At 50.4% G+C, this 25,196-nt stretch overlaps 1 protein-coding gene across 1 annotated transcript in view; it reads left to right on the top strand.

Moving 5' to 3' along the window:
- The window catches only part of DNAH9 (dynein axonemal heavy chain 9), a 332,285-nt gene that overhangs the window by 104,595 nt on the left and 202,494 nt on the right, over positions 1 to 25,196 (top strand). Inside the window, exons 28-30 of the mRNA XM_043585501.1 lie at positions 6,888 to 7,044; positions 12,851 to 12,955; positions 23,256 to 23,413. Coding sequence (XP_043441436.1) covers positions 6,888 to 7,044; positions 12,851 to 12,955; positions 23,256 to 23,413 — 420 coding nt within the window. The remainder of the gene's footprint in view (positions 1 to 6,887; positions 7,045 to 12,850; positions 12,956 to 23,255; positions 23,414 to 25,196) is intronic.

Raw genomic sequence — 25,196 nt, forward strand, 5'->3', positions numbered from 1 at the left:
ATCACCATAAATCAGTTATACAACATTTTTAACCTCCTCAATGAGAACCCTCATGCCCATTTATATGCCCAGCCCCAGCCAACCACTGAGCTACTTTCTGTGTCTCTAAATTTCGCTTATTCCAGCCACTTCTTGTAAATGGAGCCATACAACTTGTCCCTAGTGTCTGGCTTTTTCATTTTACACAGAGTTGGGGGGGGGTTGTCCACGACAGAGCACGTGGCAGTCGTCCATTGCTTTTTCTTACTGACGAATAGCCCATGTTATAGACAGGACACGTTTTGTCTATCCAGTCACCCGTTGACGGACACTTAGGTTATTTCCAGTTTGGGGCTGCCGCAAACAATGTCGCTGTGAACCTTTGCGTGCAAGTCCTTGTGTAGACGTTAAGTTTTCATTTCTCTTGGGCCGATACTCAGGAGGGGAGTTGCGTGGTGGTACGAGATCTTTATGTTGAACTTTCTGGAAAACGGGCAAACTGTTTTCCAAAGTGGCTGAATCATTTTACATCCCACCCCCCCCCCCCAGTAGACGGGGGTTCTCATCTCCCCACAGCCTTGACAACTTTATTATTGTCTGTCTTGTGTATTACAGCCGTCCAAGGGGGTGTGAAATAGGATCTCATCTGAGTTTTGATTGCGATTTCCCTAATAATGCTGTTGAGCGTCTTTTCTTGTGCTCATTAGCCATTTGTCGATCTCCTCGGTGTCATCCCGTTCATGTCCTTGGCCTCCCGTTTGATCCGTTTGTCATCTCGCTGAGTTGTGAGAAGCCTTTGTATATTCTGGTTTTATGGGACATGTGTTTGCAAGTATTGTATCCCCATCTGCCGCTTCCCTTTTTACTTTCCGAACGGTGTCTTTTGAGGCGCAAAAGTGTTTAATTTGTGTGAGGTCCAATCTGTCAAGCTTTTCTTTTTGGACCATGCTTTAGGTGTCGTAGCTAAGAAATCTTTGCTTAATTCCACTGTGTCTCTGCCTTTTCACTTGTGTATAGAACGAAACTCACCTTTATGAAGTTATCTCTTCTGCTGCCCATCGACTGCCCTATATTAGAAAAATTCTGAGAACTTTAGTCTTGATTCTCTTGACTTTTCTAAGTCACTACTAGAATTTCCAAACGTATCTGAGACATAAATATGAAGCATAATTAGACCTACTCAGGCTTCGTTACTAAGCACGCTGTTATTTTTGTTCCAGAGATCATGTGTCAGTCATTGCTCTGTGTTCTGTCATATTTTGAGAAAGACATTTACCAAGTCGTAGGGGCAAAGAGAAAGATGAGCACTGGGTGAGGGACGATCTCATAACCAAATGGCATAAGCAACAGATCTTAGAATCGGGGCCGTGTATGCTGAAGACAACATTCATATTTAAACATTAAAATGTTGTGGGGTACCTGGGTGGCTCAGCCAGTTAAGCGTCCGACTTCAGCTCAGGTCACGATCTCACGGTTTGTGAGTTCGAGCCCCGTGTCGGGCTGTGTGCTGACAGCTCGGAGCCTGGAGCCTGCTCCAGATTCTGTGTCTCCCTTGCAAGTGCTTGGAAGGTTAACTTACATTTATCCTTCCTAAATTTTACCCTGTTGGATCTACCCCTATCATTTTCGACTGTTAGGATTATTTTGATTTCAGTCTATGTTGCATGTAATCGATTATTTCTTAATCCAAGTTACTGATAAAAATATTGACTATCATGGACCCGAGTCCTGCTGGTCACGCTAGAGGGACCCCCTGCCGGGGAGATATTGTTGCAATCCGTGTTCATTCTTATGAATAATCATCATCCATGTTATGATTATTGAACCGTGTGGTAGGTAGAATTCTAAGGATGATCCCCATGATCTTTTCCCCTGTACGATCTCCTCCCCTTTGAGTATGGGTGAAAACTATACATATGATCATGTCATTCCCATGATAATGCTTTGCTTTACAGCAAGAGGGAAATAATTCAAGTGGACCCAATGTCATCGTGTGAGACCTGGAAAGTAGAGTTCTCTCCTGGCCAAAGACAGAAGGGGGAATCAGAGAGATCTGAACGTGAGACAAACTTGACACACTGTTGTTGATTTTGAAGGTAGAGGGAGCCATATGCAAAGATGATAGAAAGGCCCAGAGATGCTGAGCTATCCCCCGGCCAACAGTAACCAATGAGGACCTCAGTCTTCCAACTGGTAGGAACTTAATTCAACCAAGAACTCGAGTGAACTAGGAAGCAGATTCTTCCCCAGAGTGTCCAGATAAGAGTGCAGCCAACAGTTACCTTGATTGTGGTCTTTGAGACCCTCCAGAGAGGACCCACCTGGACTTCTGACCTAAGAGAGTAAGAGAATAAGTGAGTGTTGTTTTAAGCCACTTGGTTTATGGTAATTTCTTACATGGCAGGAGAAAAACGAATACAGAACAACTATAAAGATTTCACCAACTCTAAGATGACTCAGACCACATTTCCAGGATAGCTTCAGGCTACTTATAGCTGCAGTCGAGATGCAGGGTCCTTGACAGTTCCTTTAATCTGCCAATTGAATAACTGTATTGAAACAGAAAAGCTATATTTCATATATTTTTCACCTTAAAAAAATAATACCTTAAACATGGATCGGCCTTCTTTTCAAGGCACCTTCCTATCTCTTGTCTCCTCTTATCCTCACGGAAGCCTCCTGAGGGGCGAGAAGACCAAAGCCTATGGGAGTCATTTGCGCAAAGAGAACAAGACTGACTTCAGCTTGATATTTGGAAAGCCTTTCAAGCAATTGCAACGGGCACACTGTGGAAGGCGCTGCCTTCTGAAATCATAAACCCTGCCTCGCTGGAGGAAAAGGCTTATGTAGCCCTCCTGGAAGGATTTAATTAATGGGAAAGAGCCTGGCTTGCTTAAAAGGCCAAACCTCTGAGGTCCGTCCCAGAACAAAAGGGTCTGTCTTCCCAGGAACAACCAGACTAAATCGATCCGTATCCGTGTTGGGGCCAGCTGGCCAGGCAAGAGCGCCTCTTGGAGGAGTCCTTGCCATTCTCACAATTGCCATTGGCTCGACACAGCGAGCTTACTGAATTCCTTGGTGCCAAGCCCAAGACTGTGGGATGGATTCCAGTGACCGCTTCTGTTAAGGCACCAAGGTTTCCTTCCCTGGCTCAGTTGCGCAAACACTTTGTACTAGAGGCAACGTAGGAACCCTATCTGACTCCAGAGCCCTCGCCTGAGACCTCGATAGCCTGATCCGCCCACCTCAGTGGAAAGCAGCTGCAGACTGAAGCGGCTGGCTTCATGTTGACAGAGATGGACAGGCTGACAAGACCCCAGATTGAACTTTAGAGCAGGAGCGGGTATCCCTAAGGCCTAGGACAGCCGGATGGCCCATGACCCAAGCAAAATGGCGACCCTCATGTGGAAGAGGGAGGCACTGTTTTCCGTTTGGTTTACTCATGTCCTAAGCCTAAGCCCCACTGTCCCTGCCTTAGTTATTATTAACCTTAGCCCAGCTTCCCTTCCCGAAGCTCAGTCTTCCCATCTGTAAAATAGGGTTTGGATTAGTTGATCTCAGAAACGCCTTCGAGCTCTAGAGTTCTGTTACTGTGGGGAGAAAAAGATTTTGGAGGGGGAGGGCCCTCCCCCTCCCCCTCCCCCCCCCCCAAGTACTTCTTCTGGAGATCATCAGAAGCTCAGCAGTAGATACTCCGGAAGAGATTGACACCCGGCTCCAAGGGTTTCTTTCCAGAGATTCTTGAGTTTTCTGTGCGAATTCTATTTCTGCAAACCCTTGTGTTTCTGGACTCCTGGACTCCTCGAGAGCCCTGCAGCTCTATGGAGAAGAGGCCTGGGTCCCCCTCTGGCCGGCAGAGGAGGCTGCCGTGGACAGATCAGGGGTGGGAGAGAGTGGGGAGGTGAGTTGGCCGGAGGCCGGGGAGTCTGCCAGTCCGGGCAGCTGCCTTTCCTCCTGGGAGGTTCAGGGCTGCAACAGCCCCTGGAAAGTTCTAGAAGAAGCCGAGGCTCGGGTGGGTAGAAGGCACCGGGGCCAATCTGGAGTCAGAACTCAGCCCCTGAGAGCAGGTATGGCCTCTGTTAGGACTCAGCTAGGAGTGTCTGAGAGAGGAGAGCAGCACCCTGGGGGAGCCCAGCTCACCAGCCCTGAAATGCAGCCCATCAGTTGAGCCAACACCTGCCCTCACACGGGAAAACTGCCGGTGGAATAGCAGGTCCCCACACCTGTCCTGTCCACCTGGGGATCTGCCTTCCTGAGTGTCACGTGCAAAGGCTGAAATATATCTGGGAATTTTGCGCTCAATTAAAGGAGAATTCAGGGGGCAGCTGGGTGGCTCAGACGGTTAAGGATCCGATTTTGGCTCAGGTCACGATCCCACAGTTCCGTGAGTTCGAGCCCCGCGTCAGGCTCTGCACTGACAGCGCGGAGCCTGCTTGGGATTCTCTCTCTCTCCCTCTCTCTCTCTGCACGCCCCCCATCACACTTTCTCTGTCTCTCTCCAAATACATAAACGTAGAGAATTCAGGAACTCACTCCGTCTTTCCAAAGCCATTTTGGTGTCGGTGGAGACGCAGTCGCCATCTGGCCCGAAGAGTGTTCACCTGGAACTACCAGTGAACGCTAGACATCAGATTCCAAAACAGAATTCATCTTGGAGGCCCCCTTGGGTGGCGCCTTCTGGTCCAACCTGCAGGTGGAGAGCCTATGTTATTAATTTTCTAGGTATCAAGAAGTGAGGCCAGTGGCACGTTTTTTAATGGCTTTATTGAGGTATAATTTACATGCGTTACAATTCACCCATTACAAGGGTACAATTCAGTGACGGTTAGTACTTTGTAGCCTTGTGCAACCATTACCACCATCCAGTTTCAGACTTTGCCGTCACCGTGTTTGTGATAATACCCTCTAGTTCGATCCACGTTGTTGCAAATGGCAAGATTTCATTCTTTTTTTTCACCACCACGTCCTATTCCATTGTGTATGTGTATGTGTGTATATATATACCACATCTTCTTTATCTGTTCATAAGTTGGGGAACACTTGGGTTTTTTCCATAATTTGGCTATTGTTGATGGCGCTGCTATAAACATTGGGTTCCACGTGTCCTTCAAACCGGCATTTTTGTATCCTTTGAATAAATATGTAGTAGTGCGATTCCTGGGTCATAGGGTAGTTCTGTTTTTAATTTTTTGAGGAACCTCCATACCGTTTTCCAGAGTGGCTATACCAGTTTGCATTCCCACCAATAGTGAAAGAGGGTTCCCCTTTCTCCGCACCCTTGCCAACATCTGTTGTTGCCTGAGTTGTTAACGTGAGCCGTTCTGACAGGGGTGAGGTGGTGTCTCATGTGGTCTTGATTTGTACTCCCCTGATGATGAGTGACGTTGAGCATCTTCTCGTGTGTCTGTTGACCATCTGGATATTTTCTTTTGGAAAAGTGTCTGTTCATGTCTTCTTCCCATTTCTTCACTGGATTGTTTGTCTTTTGGGTGCTGAGTTTGGTAAGTTCTTGATAGATTGTGGATACTAACCCTTTATCCAATATGTCATTTGCCCGTATTTTCTCCCATTCCGTTGGTTGCCTTTCGTTTTGATGATTGTTTCCTTCGCCGTGCAGAAGGTTTTATCTTGATGAGGTCCCAGTAGTTCATTTTTGCCTTTATTTCCGTTGCCTCTGGAGACATGTCAAATAAGTTGCTGTAATGCACGTCTGTTTTAAAAAGTACCAGAAGCAAGCCTAATGCTTGTTTTTATTTTATTATCCTTAGGAAAGATAGTCAAAGGAGAATTAAACAGATGGAATGACTGATGGCTTCATTCATGAATTTGTTTCATAAATAATTATTTAGAGTCTCTATGTGGCCAGAGCCGTTTCTGGACATGAAACCACGAGCAGGACATGGCCCCACCTTCACGTGTCTTAGGAAGATTGTATGAACGACGTGTGTGGTATATGTTGGACGCTGACGTGCAGGACAGTGGGGGAGGACCTCAGCTGAGGGACATGTACTCACTCCCCCCAGTGCCGAGGGGTCTGGGCATACTTAGCCGGGGAGCTAACGTCAAATATGAGCCCCAAGGGATGAGTGGCCACCACTAGGCTACTAACGACCATGTTGAGGAAGGACACGGCTCAGGTAGACTGGAAGGGCGGGGGGCTGGGTGGGGGAAGGAGAGAGGGACGAGCACAGGCCTCGTGTGTCTGAGTGTCCTCATCCATTTGAGCTGCTATAACAAAATACAATACACCGGGGGGCTTATAAACAACAGAAATTCATTCCTCACAGTTCCGGAAGCTGGCAGGTCCCAGGTCAAGGCACCGGCATGGTCACGTTCTTATCTGGGGCCCTTTTCTGGCTCCTAGCAGGTGTCTCGTCACTGTGGGCTCACCTGGTGGCGGAAGGGACGAGGGATCCCTCCGAAGCCTCTTTTATAAGGCTGCTAATCTCATTCCTGAGGCTCCTCCTTCACGAGCTAATCACCTTCTGAAGGCCCCACCTCCCAATACTGTAGTCTTAGGAGGTTAGGATTTTACCGTAGGAGCTGGGGAGGTGGGGCACACAAACCTTCAAGACAGAGCACGAGCAAGTGAGAACAGCTGTATGTGAAGGCACCTTAGAGTGTTGGGGCTGAAGGAGACACGAGAAATGGTCAATGAGCTAGAAAACAGAGCAGGGGCAAGCTCAGGGAGGGAGAATCACGATCAGAGGATTCTTCAGAGAGTGCTCCCCACAGTGCTGTGGGGAGCAGATGGCAGTGGGGGCTCTGGCTTTCCTTTTATGGAAGCTGTTGGCCACCATGTTCCAGAGCCTCAGCTCTAGCCTCAGCTCAGACCCAGCAGGGCCCAAGCCGTGGGCCGGGCCACCTGGGGCCCTGAGAATGACCGACACGCTCCCATGTTTTGACAGATGCTACATCACCCTCACTCAGTCTCTGCACCTGACCATGAGTGGAGCTCCGGCAGGACCCGCGGGCACAGGCAAGACGGAGACCACCAAAGACCTGGGCCGAGCACTGGGCATCATGGTGTACGTGTTCAACTGCTCAGAGCAGATGGACTACAAGGTAAGGCCCGGCTGGGTGGGGGTGCCTGGGGACCGGGGGGCGGGCCACACCGGGGACCAGGCTCATCCATGCCACCCTGGCCCGGCTCAGAGGCCCGGCCCTGGAGGGCTCTGCTGGCTGCATCCCGGGAGACCTGAGGATCTCTGACCCCTGGAGCTTGTTGACCTCTCTATAAGCCGATCGGCTTCCACCGATGAACTTTGCAGCCGTAGGTGGGTTATTTCATGTGAGGCTCTTCATTTTGTGACCCGTACAATGGAGAAGCTGAACATATATCTGAAGACTTAAGTTCACTGTTTGACCTAGAACCACAGAAAAGCTCACAAGGGGCTACCATAAAATCTTCACATAAAAGTCATACTTGTGCTTTTCTGGAAAAGTGGGCATTTCCTCAGAATTTCTACAAGGGCAGGTGTGACTTCTTTTTTTTTTTCATTTTATTTTATTTTTATGTTTTTATTTGATTTTTGAAAGAGAGAGAGAGTGTGTGTGAGTGCAAGCAGGGGAGGGGCAGAGAGAGAGGAAGACACAGAATCCGAAGCAGGTTCCAGGCTCTGAGCCATCAGCACAGAGCCCGATGTGGGACTCAAACCCACAGAGCGTGAGATCATGACCTGAGCCAAAGTCGGACACTTAACTGACTGAGCCCCCCGGGTGCCCCGGGCAGGTGTGACTTCTGAAGTCAGACTTGATTAACCTCCACTCCTAATCAATTATTCGATGCTCACAACAGACAAATGCAAGGGTAATGGTCTTCACTCAGGCACTCAACATCGCCTTCTCAAATATATTCCAAGTCCTGTGTCATAGAGAAAAGCAAGAGAAAATGACAGGCTTATAGGTCACTTCTTAGGTAGAAATATTCTGCTTACAACCAGATTTCCTATAGATCCTCTTTATAAAAAAAAATGGAATAAGATTCTCACTTTTTCATTATTTTTATTTTGTTTTCCTGTATTATTTTTGTAAACTTTCGTCCCTTTTGCAACAGGATGGCACGTAAATAAATTTATAGCGGGGGGAAAAATAAAACAATTGCATTAAGTAGATTAAATATTTATACATAGAAATCACGGTATGATGGGTACAAAGTAAATTTAATTTAAAAATAATTTTAGAGACTTCAAGGGAACATATAGAACTCCAAACGAGATTCATCAGCTGTAACTTTAATAATTTCTCTCGTACATAAAATTTTGCTGTGCAAAGAGTTGCAGCAGCCAAAAAGCACCGTGTTTTTTTCCCCCGGGAAGCAAAGAAAATGAGGATCCAGACCCCAAAACAGCTGTCTTCCCCATATTTCACTGGGTCTAAATTTTAGCATGATTGCTCTTACTGCTGGACACATTACAGTGATAGTTCTCTTTAAGCCAGGCTGAAAGAAGAAAGGTTTTCTATTTCTTTTTTTAAATTGTTTTTTCTAACATTTATTTTTGAGAGAGAGAGACAGAGTGTGAGTGGGAGAGGGGCAGAGAGAGAGGGAGACACAGAATCCGAAGCGGGGCTCCAGGCTCCGAGCTGTCAGCACAGAACTCGACGCGGGGCTCGAACCCACGAACTGTGAGGTTGTGACCTGAGCCGAAGTCAGACGCTTAAGCCAACTGAGCCACCAGGCGCCCCCCAAAGTTTTTTTTTCTATTTAAACAAACTCAACCTTTAAGAATTATTTTAAGTTTCTAGATTGTTCTCTAGTTGAGCAAAGGCAGCATTGCCACCCAAGAGGATATTTCATTTAGATGTGGAAGACCTGGTGAATTTTGATTGAAGAAAATCAAAATAGGTGCGCCTGGGTGGCGCAGTCGGTTAAGCGTCCGACTTCAGCCAGGTCACGATCTCGCGGTCCGTGAGTTCGAGCCCCGCGTCAGGCTCTGGGCTAATGGCTCAGAGCCTGGAGCCTGTTTCTGATTCTGTGTCTCCCTCTCTCTCTGCCCCTCCCCCGTTCATGCTCTGTCTCTCTCTGTCCCAAAAATAAATAAACGTTGAAAAAAAAAAAAAGAAAATCAAAATATCTTCAAAGTTATGCCTGACATGTCAAGCAGGAATAGAGGAGTTCGCCCCATGGGCCAGGGGTCACCGAGGCCATCTTACCCAATTCTCCCAACACTTACTACTGAACTCTGACTCCAGCAATTCCTCTGAGAGTACAGGATGAGAGGAGGGGTCTATCCATCGTTTGTCTGGACTGTGCAAAGTTCTGGTCAAGTCTAGCCTAGATCGGAGGAAGCACTGATCGGAAGAAGAACAATGGGTATGGCTGTAGTGAAACCCACTAGAAGGATAGCGGTCCCTTCCTAGGCACCAAATGTCCTTTGTAACCAACGGCCTCACTGCACTGTTTGCAAACCTCCTCTTCCCTTTGTTGTCCAGTCCTTGAGAATTATTTTCATCACAAAGCACTCTCCAGCAATCAATTTATTGAGTATCGCCATTGCTCAGCAAGCATTGTGCATCATGAGAAGATGGATGGATGGATGGATGGATGGATGATATAAATAGACATAGGTGAGAGATGAGAAAGAGAGAGATGAGAGCATGATGGATAGGTGGTAGATAAATGATGGATAGATACAGAGACAGACAAAGTATAACCCAGTCTACCTGGAAAGACAAGAAAGATACGTGAAATAATTAGGGGAGATACCAAAGAGCACGTAGAATGTGTGTTTTAAGAACTCTAATCCCTGGGTGACTTCAGAGACAGGGAAGAGTACAGGGCACGCTGGTCGGGAACATCCTGGAGGATGTGAGACCAAAGGCTGTTGAAGGTTTGGGTGTTGCCAAACAGGGCATGTGCCATTTTAACACCGCCTAGCCTATGAAAACATCAAGGGTAAAGACATGACCAAGTTCTCTGTGCATCCCATTCTTCCCCTACTCCTTGCTCTGACCTCTCCCCTGACCTGTCCTCACAGGGCATGGCTCGGATGATGGAGAAGATGGAACGGGGGTCAGGAAGAGCCTTCTGGCCCTTCCCCAGATGTCATTCCAAAGGGTCGTTCATGAAACTCACAACAACTCCGTATCTCCAGAGAAAAGCTAGCAATAAATACGGAGTAGCAGCCGAGTGCCTGAGAGGGAACAGAAAATAGGAGAGAGGGGTTCAACAAGAAGCCGGGGGGGGGGGGGTGGACATAAAGCCAAGGAGAGAACATGACCCTGAAGTGGTGGCCATCAGGAAGACCCTGCAGGCTTCAGAAATCGAGGCGGGGCATGATGAAAACGGATGGCATCTGAGGATGACTCCTGGGTAGCAAGACAAGTGGAGGCAGAACGGGACTGGAAGGAGGAAGATTTTTTGCTGAGAAACTTGCAGTTCAAACCAGGGATGGTCAGCAGCCAGACATCAGGGTAGCATAAGTGGAAAAGAAAAAAGGAGAGACTTCAAAGAATGGAATGACACCTAGTGAACGTGGGGAGGGGTGGGTGGTGAAACGGGGTGGGGTTGGGGTAAAGAGGAGAGATGGGCTGTAGTCGGGGACCCCCACAATTCCCCTTGCCTTCTCAATGCCACACAGAGGCATTGGGTCATAGGGCAGACGCAACAACAGTGTGGAAAACGCAAAGTTACTGCTCCCCTCTCTTTAGTTCTGGTTGAAAAACCCATAAGCCTGGCCATGTTTTCTGGAAAACATCGCGGCATTAATGCTAAGACATTCTTTATTTTCTGGCCACGCCACTTTCCCTCTTGATCTCAATTTCAAAGATGCTATTGCTGAAGCAGCAAATGGAGTTTAAAAAAAATTTTTTTTTAATGTTTCTTTATTTTTGAGAGAGAGAGAGAGCACAAGCAGGGGAGGAGCAGAGAGAGAGGGAGACACAGAATCTGAAGCAGGCTCCAGGCTCTGGGCCATCCGCACAGAGCCCGATGCAGGGCTCAAACCCATGAACCATGAGATCATGACCTGAGCTGAAGTCGGAAGCTTAACCGACTAAGCCACCCAGGTGCCCCCTCTTCCCTCCTTTTCGAAGGCTGCCTCACATCCAGCCTAGCTTGTGTGATATTAGGCTGGTTCTCCTAAAACATTGATTTAACCATGCTTTGCTCCAAAATTCCACGGCCCCTTAGAATAATTCAAAGCTTTCCCTAACCATGGCCTCCTTTTGTGATTCAACTTTCTTTTTTTTTTTTTAAGTCTATTTGAGAGAGAGCGCGTGGGAGGGGCAGAGAGAGAGGGAGAGAGCGAGAACCCTAAGCAGGCTCCACACTGCTAAGTGCAGAGCCCGATGCTGGGCCTCGAACTCGCAAACCGTGAGATCGTGACCAAAGCGGAAACCAAGAGTCAGACGGGACACCCACCTGACAGAGCTACCCAGGCGCCCTTGTAATTCAATTTCCCAGCCAAGATGGCACCTTTATTTTTCTCTACACATATCATGATTTTGGTCATCCTTTGACCATAATAATTACTTCTAGAAAGCCCTTGGCCCTTCCTTACTTTACCCTCTTCCATTCTGCCTACACAGATGCTAATAAGAGCATTCCCAGGGTATGAAGATCCCATATAGGCTCTGTGAGATACCAACACTTCAGGTCTCCTGACTTCCCTTCCTCTCTTTTGTCCACCACACGTTTCCCAGCGTGCATCCCGAGAAAACCAGGGTTTCCCATGAGGAAAACAAAAAATCCTGCTCATGAAACAGACACTGACCAAATTTCGTTGCGCAGGACTTCTCAGTGCTCCCCTTAAAATCCTAACATCTGTTGTAAATTGGCAACAGAGGGTTACAGAATGTGGCGTTTCCTAAACTTGATCGACCCAAACGCCTGGGCTTCAGGGAGCGTCTCCCAGATGCGGCATTCCATGAAATCAACTTGGGCGAAAGAGGGCGTGATGCCGTCTGAAATTTACTTCTTTCGGCCAAACGGATCTCTGGAGAGTGCGCTGACCCGCTCCTCTGAACAACGAAACGTCTGTGTCTTCTACTGTCCATCGGAACCACTGCTCACATGGCAATTTACCCGCTTTGGCTGTATGATTTCTGTCCACAACCTAACTGGAAGTCCTTAGAGGGACTGAGCCCTTCAGTGACTAGTGTGCAAGCTGTGCTCAGAGCTGACGGTCAGCGAGTGCTCGCTATGGGGGAAACGAGTGGGACTTGGCCACTCTTTGCATCTTCCCAGGGCTTCGGTGATGTCTCCTTGACAGTGGCCTTGAGAGTGTCTCCCTGTAACCTTCCCCTTTGTGTTGCTTCCTGGTTTACTGGTTCACACTGAACGCCCAGGAGGTTTTTATTTTCAGGACAGATGATAGGCCATCTTCCCTTTGAAATTCTTTTCTTGCTCTCATTTGAAAAGATTTACCTGCCACTCAATTTTCTATAGATCTTATCACGTCCCCCGTCTGTCCCCAGCTTCCTATCACGCTGGGAAGCCTGGGTGTTTGGGCACGGATCTCAAGATACAGATAGAAACTTTTTTTTATCAGTGTGTGCCAAAGGCGGAGTGGAAGGCTTTTTTTGTCTGTATGGTGCAAAAAAAAATAAATAAATAAAAATAATAATAATAATATTTTATTCATTTCCTGGGATTTTGAAAGCTCCAGAATCAACAGTAACACAAGCCTGATGACATTTTGAAGGGATTTGGGTCCAAGTGTCTTAAAAAGGTTCTATTTGATCCCGTGACTTAACATTGGCACCCATAGCCGTCAAAAACGTAATTGCCCTTGAAACTTTAATAAGAGTTTCAAACCAGCGGTCTTAGGGGACTAGAAGTATCTATAACAAAAAGGATGGAAACTGACTTAGATGTGTAACGACGAACCCAGCGCTGATAGTGATTTAATCTTTGTACATTTCATTGCAGTCTTGTGGCAACATCTACAAAGGCCTCGCTCAGACCGGTGCCTGGGGCTGTTTTGATGAGTTTAATCGAATCTCTGTGGAGGTCTTATCAGTGGTGGCGGTGCAGGTATGGGGGTCGGGAGTAGGTGGGAGGCCATGGGCTTGTTGCCAGCACTGTGAAAGTCGACATCTTCTTGCTTTCAACCCTGCTCATCCACTTCCGTGTCTCCTTCCCCCCTTGCATTTCACGTCCCTTCCTTCCTCTGCCCTCTAAGACAGACGCTGGTGCAGGATATGGGCGTCCTGTGGGTCCCTACCAAGGTGAGTCCATTTATTGGCCATGGGACTCCCATTTCCTTCTCTGTAACATCTCCCCTCTGCTTCACGGGGGTGAGGAGAGCAGCAAACAAGATGGCGGAGCCCAGCTCTTTGGAAAGGCCATGGACTTTGGGAATGTCTTCCATTTTGTCACTGAGTCTGGGCAAGCTGCTCCAGCTCCCTTGGTCCAATTCACCTCATTGTATCTAAAGCAAGGATCACAGGATGAATGTTGTTGACGGAAGGAAGTCACGTTTGGGGCAGATTTATGTAAGCTGCCACTTGTCTTTCAAATTATCCAGAAAACACTCATTCAACACCTATGGCATAGTAAGTGCTACGCTCAAAACTAGGGTGAAGGGTCCCTGGTTGAGTAGGACATGATCCCTAACTTTAAAACGACTTTAGTTCTTGAGGGGGACATGAGCATTCTTCAGTGTTCTAGAAGTGCTTTAACTCCTGACTCACAATATGGGGCAAGACTGCTAGGCGCTTCCTCTCTCCCTGCCTCCCTCCATTCCTTCCTTTCTATCTCCCTTCCTTCCCTTCCCTTCTTCCGTGTTTGTTTATTTACTTTGAGAGAGGGAAATAGAGCGTGAGAAGGGATAGGGCAGAGAGCGAGGGACAGAGAGCGTGAATCCCAAGCAGGCCTTGCACTGTCAGTGCAGAGCCTGATGCAGGGCTCGAACTCTTGAACCATGAGATCATGACCTGAGCCGAAACCAAGAGTTAGACGCTCAGCTGAGCCACCCAGGCACGCCCAGACACATTATTTTTAAGCCAGGCCTTAAAAAAGGTGGAGATGATGTGGATGAAGGTAAGGGTCTTCTAGACAGAGGAAGTGAGCAGACAGAGGGGGAGAGGGAGGGGGAAAATGAGCAAACTGTTGTTGAAAGTCTGTCCTGTACCAGGTACTTTTCACATATCCTCACATCTGTACAAGGTGTACAAGGATAGATACACACACACACACACACACACACACACACACACACACACACACGGGGTAGGGAGAGAAGCCAAAGATCAGCAGAGAAAAGTAACTGGTCCCAGGGCACACTCTTGGCAGGTGGCGAGGTTAGGACTTGAACCCAGCACCCCCACCCGCACTGCCCAGGTGCAGGTCTAGACACAGATATCTGTCAGATACAAGGGATAAAATGCTAGAGAAGAAAATGAGGCTTGAGAGGCAGGTTCGAACCAAACAGCAGAGGGGCTTAATTAAATGCCATGATGTGTACTGTCTTCAGCAGGCAACGGGGAGCCCCTGGAGGTTTCTGCAAAACAAATTGCCCTCTGCCTGGCAGTGGTTTTAAGGAGGGGCTGAGCAGGAGGAAGATCAGTGGCTGTGAAGTCAGTGGTCTCTCCTGGGGGTCCCGATTGGAGCTGGGGCCTCAGGGGGAGCCCCCCGGCCTTCCCCATGGCCTCCCGGTCACCCCAGCAAAGCATAGCCTTTGCTGACACCTGCTCTGGGCTCCTTCCTGTAAGCCGGGTGCCCCTGTTTCCTGCTGGGGATGCTTGTGGTTTCAGAGCCCACCCCCTCCCCCCACCTCTATTGCCTCCGCCAGGCAAGGCCAGCGTAAGGGTGCTGCGCGGTGGAGAATGTTGGGTGGTGATGGCACTAGGGGCTGGCATGACGGGTGTTCCCAGCTTGTGCCTGGACTCCATACGGTCCAAGCATTTAACTTTCCCCCTACCGGTGGAAAGTTATTTCCAGAGTGGCGTGTAAACAGTACAGGGAAAGAGAAACAGAGCTCTGAAGGACTGAGATCTTTCCTTCGGGTCCAAACAAAGGGACAAGAAAGAAGTGTAGCTTGACTGCCAGTTTTCAGAGGACAGGGGCAGCGGAAGGGAGGCGGGAGGCGCTGCAGACAGAGGGTGGTCCTTGCTGGGGAAGCTGCCTGAACCAGCATCCTGACTCCCTACTCCGCGCGCCCCGGCAGGAGCCAGCCTCCGCCCCCATCACCCCCTCCTCCAGCATGCTGACCCCACGCAACGTGCTGTCCCCGTCCAAGCAGGCTGGACTCGGAGCCGGGGGCAGGATCGCAGCCACCACGAGGCGGAACGGCAGTGGAGCTCACAACGCCAGCTGATTCCAGGGCCCCCCACCCCCACCCCGGCCCACTTCATCTCCGGTTGCCGCTGGGAGCCATAAGTGGTCAGGGGGCTCCGCAGGGTCCCTTCACTTCCCCCACGCCTCCCAAGGTCATCCGGTCTTCCAGCCCTTGATTTTGACAGCCAGTCTGGTGCTCCCATTCACGGGCTCCTGTCTGGCCTGCTGCTCGGTGAGGCTCCTGCAGGTTGCAAAACCGAGGGCTCTTCTTCCGTTCCCGGTGCTGATCCCTTTCCTTAGGACCGTTGGATTCCGCAGGAGTTAGTAGGAACAATAAGTCGAGTGGCTGGCCAGAGCACTCTCTTGGCCTGAAAGCCCTTGACTAGCTTGGGTCGCGGGAGCCGATGGTGTGTGTTTCCAGGCTGCTGCCCCGGTGGCTTGAGGTCAGCTGTGGCACCTGGCGAGTGCCACAGACCAGGGGCATTTGGTTTTCCTGGCGAGCTGCTGCTTCAACACTTAGCACGTCTCTGCTTTGGAAGAATGCACGTCAGGGCCGCCAGATTTTTTTTTAATTTTAGAGAGCCTCTGAAAGTCCAGATTTTTATGTAAAAACATCTCTAGATTTCTTGGGGCGCCCAGGTGGCTCAGTCGGTTCAGCATCCGACTTCGGCTCAGGTCACGATCTCGCGGTCTGTGGGTTCGAGCCCCGCGTCAGGCTGTGCGCTGACAGCTCGGAGCCCGGAGCCTGCTCTGGATTTGTCTCTCTCTCTCTCTCTCTCTCTCTCTCTCTCTCTCTGTCTCCCCCCACCCCCGCTCATGCTCTGTCTCTCAAAAATGAATAATGTTAAGAACATTTTTTTAAAACATCTCCAGGCTTCTCAAAGCTGTCAACTCATTCAATTAAAAAACAAAACAAAACAAAACAAAAAAACCAAACACACAAAAACCAAAACCTGAGCCGGACCAAGAAAGCACGGTGCCGGCTGCATTCACCTTGCCGACTTAGAGCCCAGTTTGCGCCCCTTTGCGGCCTGTGTGAATTTCAGGATAGAAGATAGAGTGACACGAATAAAGTCAAGCTTTCTCCGAGTACTAAATCTCGGCCCGCAGTGGGTTCTGAGAAGTGGGACGGAAGTCTAAGCTGTTCCCTGCCCTGGTGGCCGTTGGGATCGAGGACTGTCGTTATAATGTGCGCCTGGGGCTTTTCTCCTTAAGCCGCCTACTGCAGATAACGGGCAGCTCTCATATCGCCCGGGTTTTTATCTCCTTGCCCGCCATCCTCTGTTCATTCTACCTAGGTGGTGCCCACCTCCCTCCTCTCTGCTTGTCTGACTCCCTGTACCCTCTCTCCTGGCTGCTGGCCCCAGACCTCAGAGGGCCTCTCTCGTCGTGCTCTCCAGCCCGGCTGCCTGGCTGTGACTGCCCTCACTTGAGTCGTTACACCCGTGGTGTCCCAGCTCAGCACTGGGGGCCTGCCAGAGGGCCATCTCGCCGTGTCCCTCCGAGAAGCCCAGGGGAAGAGCCACCAGGCAAGCAGTGAGAGCCAGACCGGGGTCAGCCCAGAGCTCATCTCGCGTTCCAGAGATGCTGTGAGCAGCCCCGCGTGCAGCTGGGATTTGAAAAGAAACAGGTTCTTGTGGGGTGGGGTGAGCCGGGCAAGGGGCGGGGAAGTGGTTGTGAGCGTGGGTCACGTTTGAAACCGCACAGCCGGTATTCAGCCCCGGTTCTCTGCCACTTAACTAAGCTGTGTGCTTTGGGGCAAGTCCACGTCTCGAGCTCTCCGTCTGCAAAGAGGGTTAGTAACAGTACGTGCCAGATGCAGTTGTAATAATTATTAAACGAGTTAATACGTGTAAGAGCCCTTGAAGCCCTACGGATAGGAGGCGTGCGACAAATATTAGTCACCGTGATGGTGCTGATTATGGCGGTGGCCATGATGTTGGTGATCACTATCGTCGTTGCCTGAACACGGCCGGCCGGAAACGGGTTGAAGGGAAGCAGAAGGCAGGGGGATACAGAGCAGGCAAAGAGGGTCCACGCCCAGGTCTGTCCAGTCTCCCGGACACCCTTCGCTCCTTCTCAGCTGGCCCAGCCTCAGGCTCTCTTCCCAAACTTAGCGTCCCAACTGGTGAGGCAAAACCCAAGAGCCGTGGTCCCCGGGGCGCAATGGACGAACACTGTGAATTCACCTGATCCTGAAACTGCCCGACAGGATGTCCTAGGAGGTTCACCAAGATCAGTTCCTTTTTGCTTCTGGAATTAAATGAAATGAGTTCCCCCCCGGAATTCCCGGGTGCTTTCACACTGCAGGCTAGGAACACACCCCGTGGGAGAGACGGTTCTCAAGAAAGTGGTCTGACAACAGCCTGGGCAGAATTGGAGGCTGTACCACTTAAAATCATACACCCGTCCAAGGGGAAAATTGCACTTAATTATTCACACTGTCATCTAGGCTGGCATATTGGTTCAGAAGCCGCACCAGCTGGGACAGTCCTCCTCTACCCTCCCCGCCCCTCCCCTCGGCTCCTGGCCTGCCTGTCTGTGCTCTTCTAGTACCTTCCACAAAAGCGCGTGTGCGTCCGTGTTCTCGTAGGTGGGTATTTTCCTGTTTCTGTCCGATGGGTCAAGCAGAATTACATACCCAACGGGGAAAGAGTGTGGCATTTCCAAGAGCAATTACTCTGCTGTTTTAAAAAACGTAGAAAATACTACCTTTTCTTTTTCCCTTCGGAATTTTGCTAATGCTGTTGCGGTTAGCTCGCCGGGCCTCGGGTTATCCGGGCCCAGGGACAAGTGTCACCAGGGCGCACTCCACTGCCCTCTCCCTCCAGCCTCCTGTCCCCTCGGTGCCCCCTGGCCAGGCATTTCCACCATGCCCCTTCCTTCCCCGTGGTACAGGAGTGCTGAGCCGAGGCAGGAAGCAGCTAGAAGCAGCGAATCGGTTGGCAAGGTCTTGGGAGGTCACCAGAGCAGTGCTCCACGGACTCAGGGTGCCAAACAAATGCTAGAGTCTCAGAACCAAGGGAGCCCCCCACCTGCCACCTTTGATAGAGGAGCTTAAGGTCTAAGGTGCAAACGCAGAAATATTTTTTTTAAAAAAACGTGAAACCTGGTGAGTGGGTTGCACTTGCCGAAGGCAGCACCCTCCAATCCGCCTTTGCAGAGGGAAGCAGGGAGTGAGCCGGGCAGGATTTTAATAACGCATGGCATTTGGGGGCAAAGTGCGGACCGCAGAATGGACCACTTCCCTAGAAGGTGAGGGGCAAAGGAGAAAGAGCTGACAGGTTTTATGTAGCTTAGGGCTAGCCCGTGACCTCCTTAAAACATATCACCTGCGGGGAAGGTGGCCTGACTTTTCTACTTCACGAGTGTGTCTGATACAAGGCCCCAGCGGGAGGATGTAGGGGCAGAACCCTCCGTGATTACCAGCTTCCAGTCTTGGAAGGGAAAGACCTCATTTTTAAGGTGTCCCATCAGGCCCCCACGGTCAGGCAAACACACGTGGCTTGTACAGAATACAGGATTGCTCATCTGCAGTCAGGGCCACCACGACCTAGAGGGGTAAAATCTACCCACACATCTAAAGCATAAGTCGGTTGGGGCGCCTGGATGGCTCAGTCAGGTGAGCGTCTGACTTCGGCTCAGGTCGTGATCTCAAGGTTCGTGGGTTTGAGCCCCGTGTCGGGCTCTGTGCTGACAGCTCGGAGCCTGGAGCCTGCTTCGGATTCTGTGTCTCCCTCTCTCTCTGCCCCTCCCCTGCTCATGTTCCGTCTCTCTCTGTCTCTCAAAAATAAACGTTCAAAAAAAAGCATAAGGCAGAAAGCAAGCTCCAGGAGAGAGGGATGATTAAAGGCTGTAGAGGCTGGAAGACAAAGTGAGCTCATCTGGTTGAGGGCCAGTGGGGACTCTTGAAATTGGTAGGGGGCAGTCGGGACCAGTGGCAGGGACACTTGATTGGCCAGCAGCACCTGTTTCCCTTGGGAACTTACTAGAAACGCAGACTCAGACCCATCGTTGACCTGCTGTAACATAATCTGCATTTCCACGAGATCTCCAGGGGTTCGTACCCACCATAACCTTGGAGATCTGCTTCTCTGACTCTGTATCCTCTACCCTGGCTACACCGTAGAACTGCCTGGACAATTCTGAAAAATAGGAATGTGCAAATGCGTAGTCTCTGAGCCCAAAGATTCTGGTTTCATTGGTCTGGGGCAAGACCTAAGCATCACCTAAGCATCAAGTCTTTTTTTGGGAACTTTCTGTGTGGTTCTTTTGTCCAGCAAACTTCGAGAACCGGAGTGGAGAGGGAGATGGGCAGGCGAGGGGAACATCTTGAGGGCTGTGGAGCGTGGGTGCATCTCAAGACCCACAGGTTCGAGCCCCACTGGCCCAGGTTAGCGGGCTGCAGGGACACGTCCTACCAACAGCAGGAGGGAGTGAAGAGCAGGTGCACTGAGGAGGGAGGGGCAGCTCTGACAGGGACACCTGGGCAGTGGCAGGGATGAGCCGAAACCCAAGATTTGCCTGGACTGCTGTGGTTCTCGAATTTGAGCATATATCCAGATCACCTGGAGGCCTTATTCATCAGCTGGACCCCACCCCAGCCTTTCTGATTGGCTCAAACTGGGGTAGGGCCAATAATCTGCATGGGAATTTGGTAGGCCCCGGGGACACGAGCTGTGGCATGGTGGACAAGTCACTTACACCTCCTTGCCCCCAGTTTCCTCACTGGTAAAATGTTTGATTTTGCGGATCATGGTTTTCCCAACTTTGGCAAATGTCAAAGGCCTCCGCGTCTTGAGGCCGGATAATTCTAGCAAACCGCCCCCCCGCCCCACCCCGACCCCTAGTTGTGACAACAAAAAAGTCTCCAGCCATGGTCAGATGTCCCCTGGGGAGTGGGGGGGGGGGCAGGTGCAAAATCATCCCCCCCTCACCCGCATTTGAGACCACTCTTTTCGACATAGCTCTCCGTGTTTGTTTTCTTTGGTGAGTGACAAATACAGCTTTTCTTACTCGGTGGAAACGTGTGTCGGAATTATTATTTCCAGAACAGAACAAAATTCCTCTGAAAGCTATGTGTTTGATGAGGAGCCGTATGTGGCTGGCACGGTGTCCTTCTAGTAAGAGACTGTTTGAGAAAGTGGCTATTAAGTGTATGTGCTTTGTCTCCAGATTGCCTGGTTGGTGACTTGGGGTGCCCTGAGGTGCCCCACTTACCAACTGTTAGACACCTGGCAAGTTTCTTTTTTTTCCCTCGTAAAGTTTTATTTTTTAACCAATTTTAGACTTCTAGAAAAGTTGCAGAAATCGTGTAGAGGCCCCACGTATCCCTCCCCCACCTCCCGAAACTCGGCATCTTGCATGTCTGTAGTACAGGTTCTTAACTGCTTCTGGCTGTTTCGTCATCTCTAAAACGAGGATATGCCCCCATCTCGTGCAGCTATTAAGAGGACTTAACGGGATAACTCGCGTAAAATACTCAGAAAAGCGCCCGGTGCCTTCCAAGCGCTCAGAAAACGTCAGTTACTATTTTGTGGTTATTCTGCGTGGTTTTAAAATCTTTGAAAGCGGTTAAGTTTTTAGTGGAGAAACAGACCCCTGTGAGGGAGGCGTGTACCTGACCTATAGGTGCACAGTCTATGCCTGCCTGTGTGTGCACCCCCACCTGGCTGGGCCCGGGGTTTAATCCATACGATCCCAGCCCACCTGCTTGCCCCTGCCCACCCCCCCCCCCCCGACATCCTGAAGGACCTCTGGACTCTATCGGGGCCTCCTGGACCCTGACCGCTGCATTCCAAGGCTCATCCCGCGGACCTCGGTTGTTCCTAAGACGATGAGAAGATGCCAGGCAGGCAGTCTCCCGTCCTGTCCAGCGTGAGCCCAGCGAACAGAGCCTGCCACCAGCACTGATGCCCCAGCGTTAACTGCAGCCTTGAATCGGCCCAACGCCGTCCCTCAAGGGCGCCCCCTACAGATGGACGCCGCCCGCCCTCCAGCGTGCCATAAAGTCTCACTGAGCGCCAGGTTCCTGGGCCTCGGTGTTGCAGGAGGGAAGGCTGACTCAGACTGTCAGCAGAAAGGGCCCCAGGTCAGCCTTCGCCCAAAGGTATCCGAGCCGTTGGTAAATAGCAATTAAACTCACTCCCCTGCCCCTTAGGATGGTGACTGTTCAGTGTATTTTATGGGGAGGACCGGGCCCAGAGAGAGCCCAGCCTTCACCACCCACGTAAGCCGCGGGGTGGCCGGGAGGCCGGAGGTCGTGTGCAAGGCTCTGGAGACCACCTCTGCCGCAAAGGCATCGACATTCCCTTCGCAGAAGAGAAGTTTCGGTCTCAAACTAATTGCCGTGAGCTCAAATGCGTGTGGCCTTCCGGGCCTCGCTTTGGGGAAGGAGCTGAATCCTAATTACGGAACTGTCACACGTTCCGGTGAGTGCCCGTTCTTCCACACACTGGAGAGAGCCTTGTTCTGCCATACGGTCCGGTGGTTTCGTGTCTTTCCCCTTATTTAGGCTCCAGCTGTCTCTTTCATAAATGCTCGAGCTCGCTCTCTCTCTCTCTCTCTCTCTCTCTCTCTCTCTCTCTCTCTCTCTCTCTCCCGGACACACACACCTACCTGCAGCCCAGTCTCCACAGAACCCTTGGCTATTCCAAACACCCCGAACGCGGCTGACAGGACAGGAGCTCATTCAAAACCTTGCACTGGTCCCCCCCGGCTTTTGGGTTTTGCTTTCGGGAGCCCCGACAAGCTGGAACTACCCAAGAGACATTCCGAGGGGCCCGCCTGAACAAGGGCGCCCCTTGCCTTCCCGCCTTCTGTCACTGATCATCTTTGCAAGTGCTCTTTCCAAGGCACCGGGTGTGAAAATGGTGGTCTCCTTTCTGTCTCTCCTCCCGGGGCTGTAAGAATGATCTAGAATATAGAGCCAGCCAGCTCAAGCTTTAGCATATATCCCCACCATTTAAGAAAAAGTCTCATCTTTTTAGAAAGGCACGAATAGCCCCGGGGATGAAGCTCGAGCCTCGCTTTGGTTCTGGGGCTCCCTCCTCTCCTCACCATCTACAGGGCACTCCGTCCCTGAAGGGGTGAGCTGTGTTCATGCCATCGGTTCTAGAGATGCAGTCTGAGGAGGTAAACCAGGCTGAGGACCACGAGTGCGGTGACGATGGTCACCTTAACAGTTTCCATGTTAGCTGCTAGACTTTTAAAAAAGAAAAAAAAACTTTTATGAGTTTATTTTGAGAGAGACAGAGAGAGAGCAGGGGAGGGGAAGCCAGAGAGGGAGAGGAGAATCCCAGTCGGGCGCCACGCTGTCAGTCCAGAGCCCGACGCGGGGCTGGAACCCACAGACCGTGAGATCATGACCTGAGCGGAAACCCAGGGTCAGATGCTCAACCGACAGAGCCACACAGGCGCCCCGTTGACTGCTGCTTTTAAGCGTTTTCTGGATGCCACTCTCTTCAGGGGCTTTATTTCATTTAAACAAAGAACAAGCCCAGCCGGTAGGTACCAGTGCCCTCTCGATCACGCAGCGGCCACGAGCCCAGGCTCCAGAATCCACTCGCCTGGCTTCAGTCCGGGTGCCACCACCTTGGAGCGATGTCAGGTTGGGCAGACTGTCCCACTGCCCAGTGCTTGTGTTTCATCATCGAGAGACGGGGCCGGTGGCAGTAAAGTGCCCCCGCTCCCTGCCGGCAAAGGATCGTGGTGAAAAACAAATGAATGAATACGGAAGTGCTCAGAACAACGCCTGGCCAGAGATCAGTGCTAGTGCATTTCCAGGGTAACTACGGGGAGGGTTAAACACCCGCTTGCTGTTCACTCTCAGCCGCTGTGTTGTAAATACAGAAACAGGCGGCCAGATTTCTTTTAGACAGGCGCCCCGCGCCCACCAGCGGAGGGTCCAGGGTGCCGTCGCTTTGCCTGTCCTTCCACGAAGGGGGCCAGGGAGCAGGTGTCCGTGTTGGCTATGGCCATGCTTCCCAGCCCTAGCTACCACTCCGCCCCTGGGACACACGGCGGAAGGACCTTTCTCCGTTGACTCGTTCCCCAGGTAAAAAGCATCCAGGACGCGATCCGAGACAAGAAGCAGCGGTTCAGCTTCCTCGGGGAGGAGATCCGCCTGAATCCCTCCGTGGGGATCTTCATCACCATGAACCCGGGCTACGCCGGCCGCACGGAGCTGCCGGAGAATCTCAAGGCTCTGTTCAGGTGAGCGTCCACTCTGCCCCACACGAGGGCCCCCGGAGACAAGGGTCTCCTGGTTTTTTCCACTGAAAATGTAGGGCGTGTATATTAGAAGACATTTGGAACATCTTAAAAAGCTTATAAAACTACCTTTAGGGGTGCCTGCGTGGCTCAGTTGGTTAAGCATCTGACTCTTTGTTTCAGCTCAGGTGGTTCTGTGGGTTCAAACCCCACGTCGGGCTCTGCGTTGACAGTGTGGAGGCTGCTTGGGATTCTCTCTCCCTCTCTCTCCCTTTCTCTCTGCCCCTCCTGCGTGCGTGTGCGCATTCTCTCTCTCTCTCTCTCTCTCTCTCTCAAAATAAACTTAAAAAAAAAATGAAAAAAAACACCTTTAATGCTACCATCAGTAAAATTATTTTTTGCTTAGCTGTATTTAAAATATGTGTATTAAAAAATTTTTTTAATGTTTATTTTCGAGATGGGGGAGACACAGCATGAGCAGGGGAGGGGCAGAGAGAGAGAGAGAGGGAGACGCAGAATCTGAAGCAGACTCCGGGCTCTGAGCTGTCAGCACAGAGCCCGACGGCAGGGCTCGAACTCACTGACTGTGAGATCATGACCTGAGCCGAAGTCAGACGCTCAACCAACTGAGCCACCCAGGCGCCCCAACATATGTGTATTTTAAAGTCATGGACTTGTGGTCCACACATGGTTTCTTTTCATAAGTTTAATTTTTTTTCATGTTTTATTTTATTTTTGAGAGCCAGGGAGCAGGGGAGGGACAGAGAGAGGAGACACAGAATCCGAAGCAGGCTCCAGGCTCTGAGCTGTCAGCACAGAGCCCCACATGGGGCTCGAACTCACGAACCGTGAGATCATGACCTGAGCTGAAGTCTGACGTTTGACTGAGTCACCCAGGCGCCCCCCCCACACACACACAGTTTCATACTGTTTTGTCTTTTTCGTTTCATACTCGATCGTAATCCTATCACAAATAACCTCTTCTGTTAGATGGTCTTAAGAAACCTCCTTCCGTGACTACACGTTATTCTATCAAGTGTGTGGTCCACAGCGTAATTAAGTAACCCTCCATATTTAAACATTAGGACCTTGTCTAGCACTTCAGACAAATTTATGCATAATGCTGTGATGCCCACCTATGTACCTAAGTGGTTTTTTCTGTATGCGTGATGATTTTCTTTGGCTAAGATTCCCAGAAGTAGAATCACAGAGCTAACTGGGAAGGTACGTTTTTAAGGCTCCTGATGCACACTGACAAATGGCTTTCTAGAAAGAGCAGTGCTGAATTACATTCCTGGTAGCGATGTGTGAGAACACGTATCTTTTCCTTCGCCTTGGCCACCCCCAGTGGATATTTTCATGCGTTTAAATCTTCTTCATTGTGATAAGAAAACGCAAATGCATTTTCTAGAAGGGGCTGGGGTCTCCATTCTTTTTCTCGGGAAAGCAAAGTCAGCCCAACAAAATAAAGAGGCCTCATGGCTTCTGATTTTCTGCCTACTGGACTGTTCCTAATGGAACATCACCAGGCCTGAACGGATGGCACAGAATAGGTCTGTTGTTTGTTTGCACCAAATTATGTATTAAATGCACTTGGGTTGCAAACAGTAACGGAGGTCAGGACTACTCTACGTTTCTTTTTCCCTGAGCGTAAAGGCAACATTTATCTATAGAAGAAAATTGGGGGTGGGGGTGGCGGAGAAAATATTTATAGAAACAATAAATACAGGGACACCTGGGTGGCTCAGTCGGTTGAACATCCTGCTCTTGGTTTTGGCTCAGGTCA

This window comes from Prionailurus bengalensis, chromosome E1 (assembly GCF_016509475.1).
Source record: "Prionailurus bengalensis isolate Pbe53 chromosome E1, Fcat_Pben_1.1_paternal_pri, whole genome shotgun sequence".
NCBI classification, from domain to species: domain Eukaryota; kingdom Metazoa; phylum Chordata; class Mammalia; order Carnivora; family Felidae; genus Prionailurus; species Prionailurus bengalensis.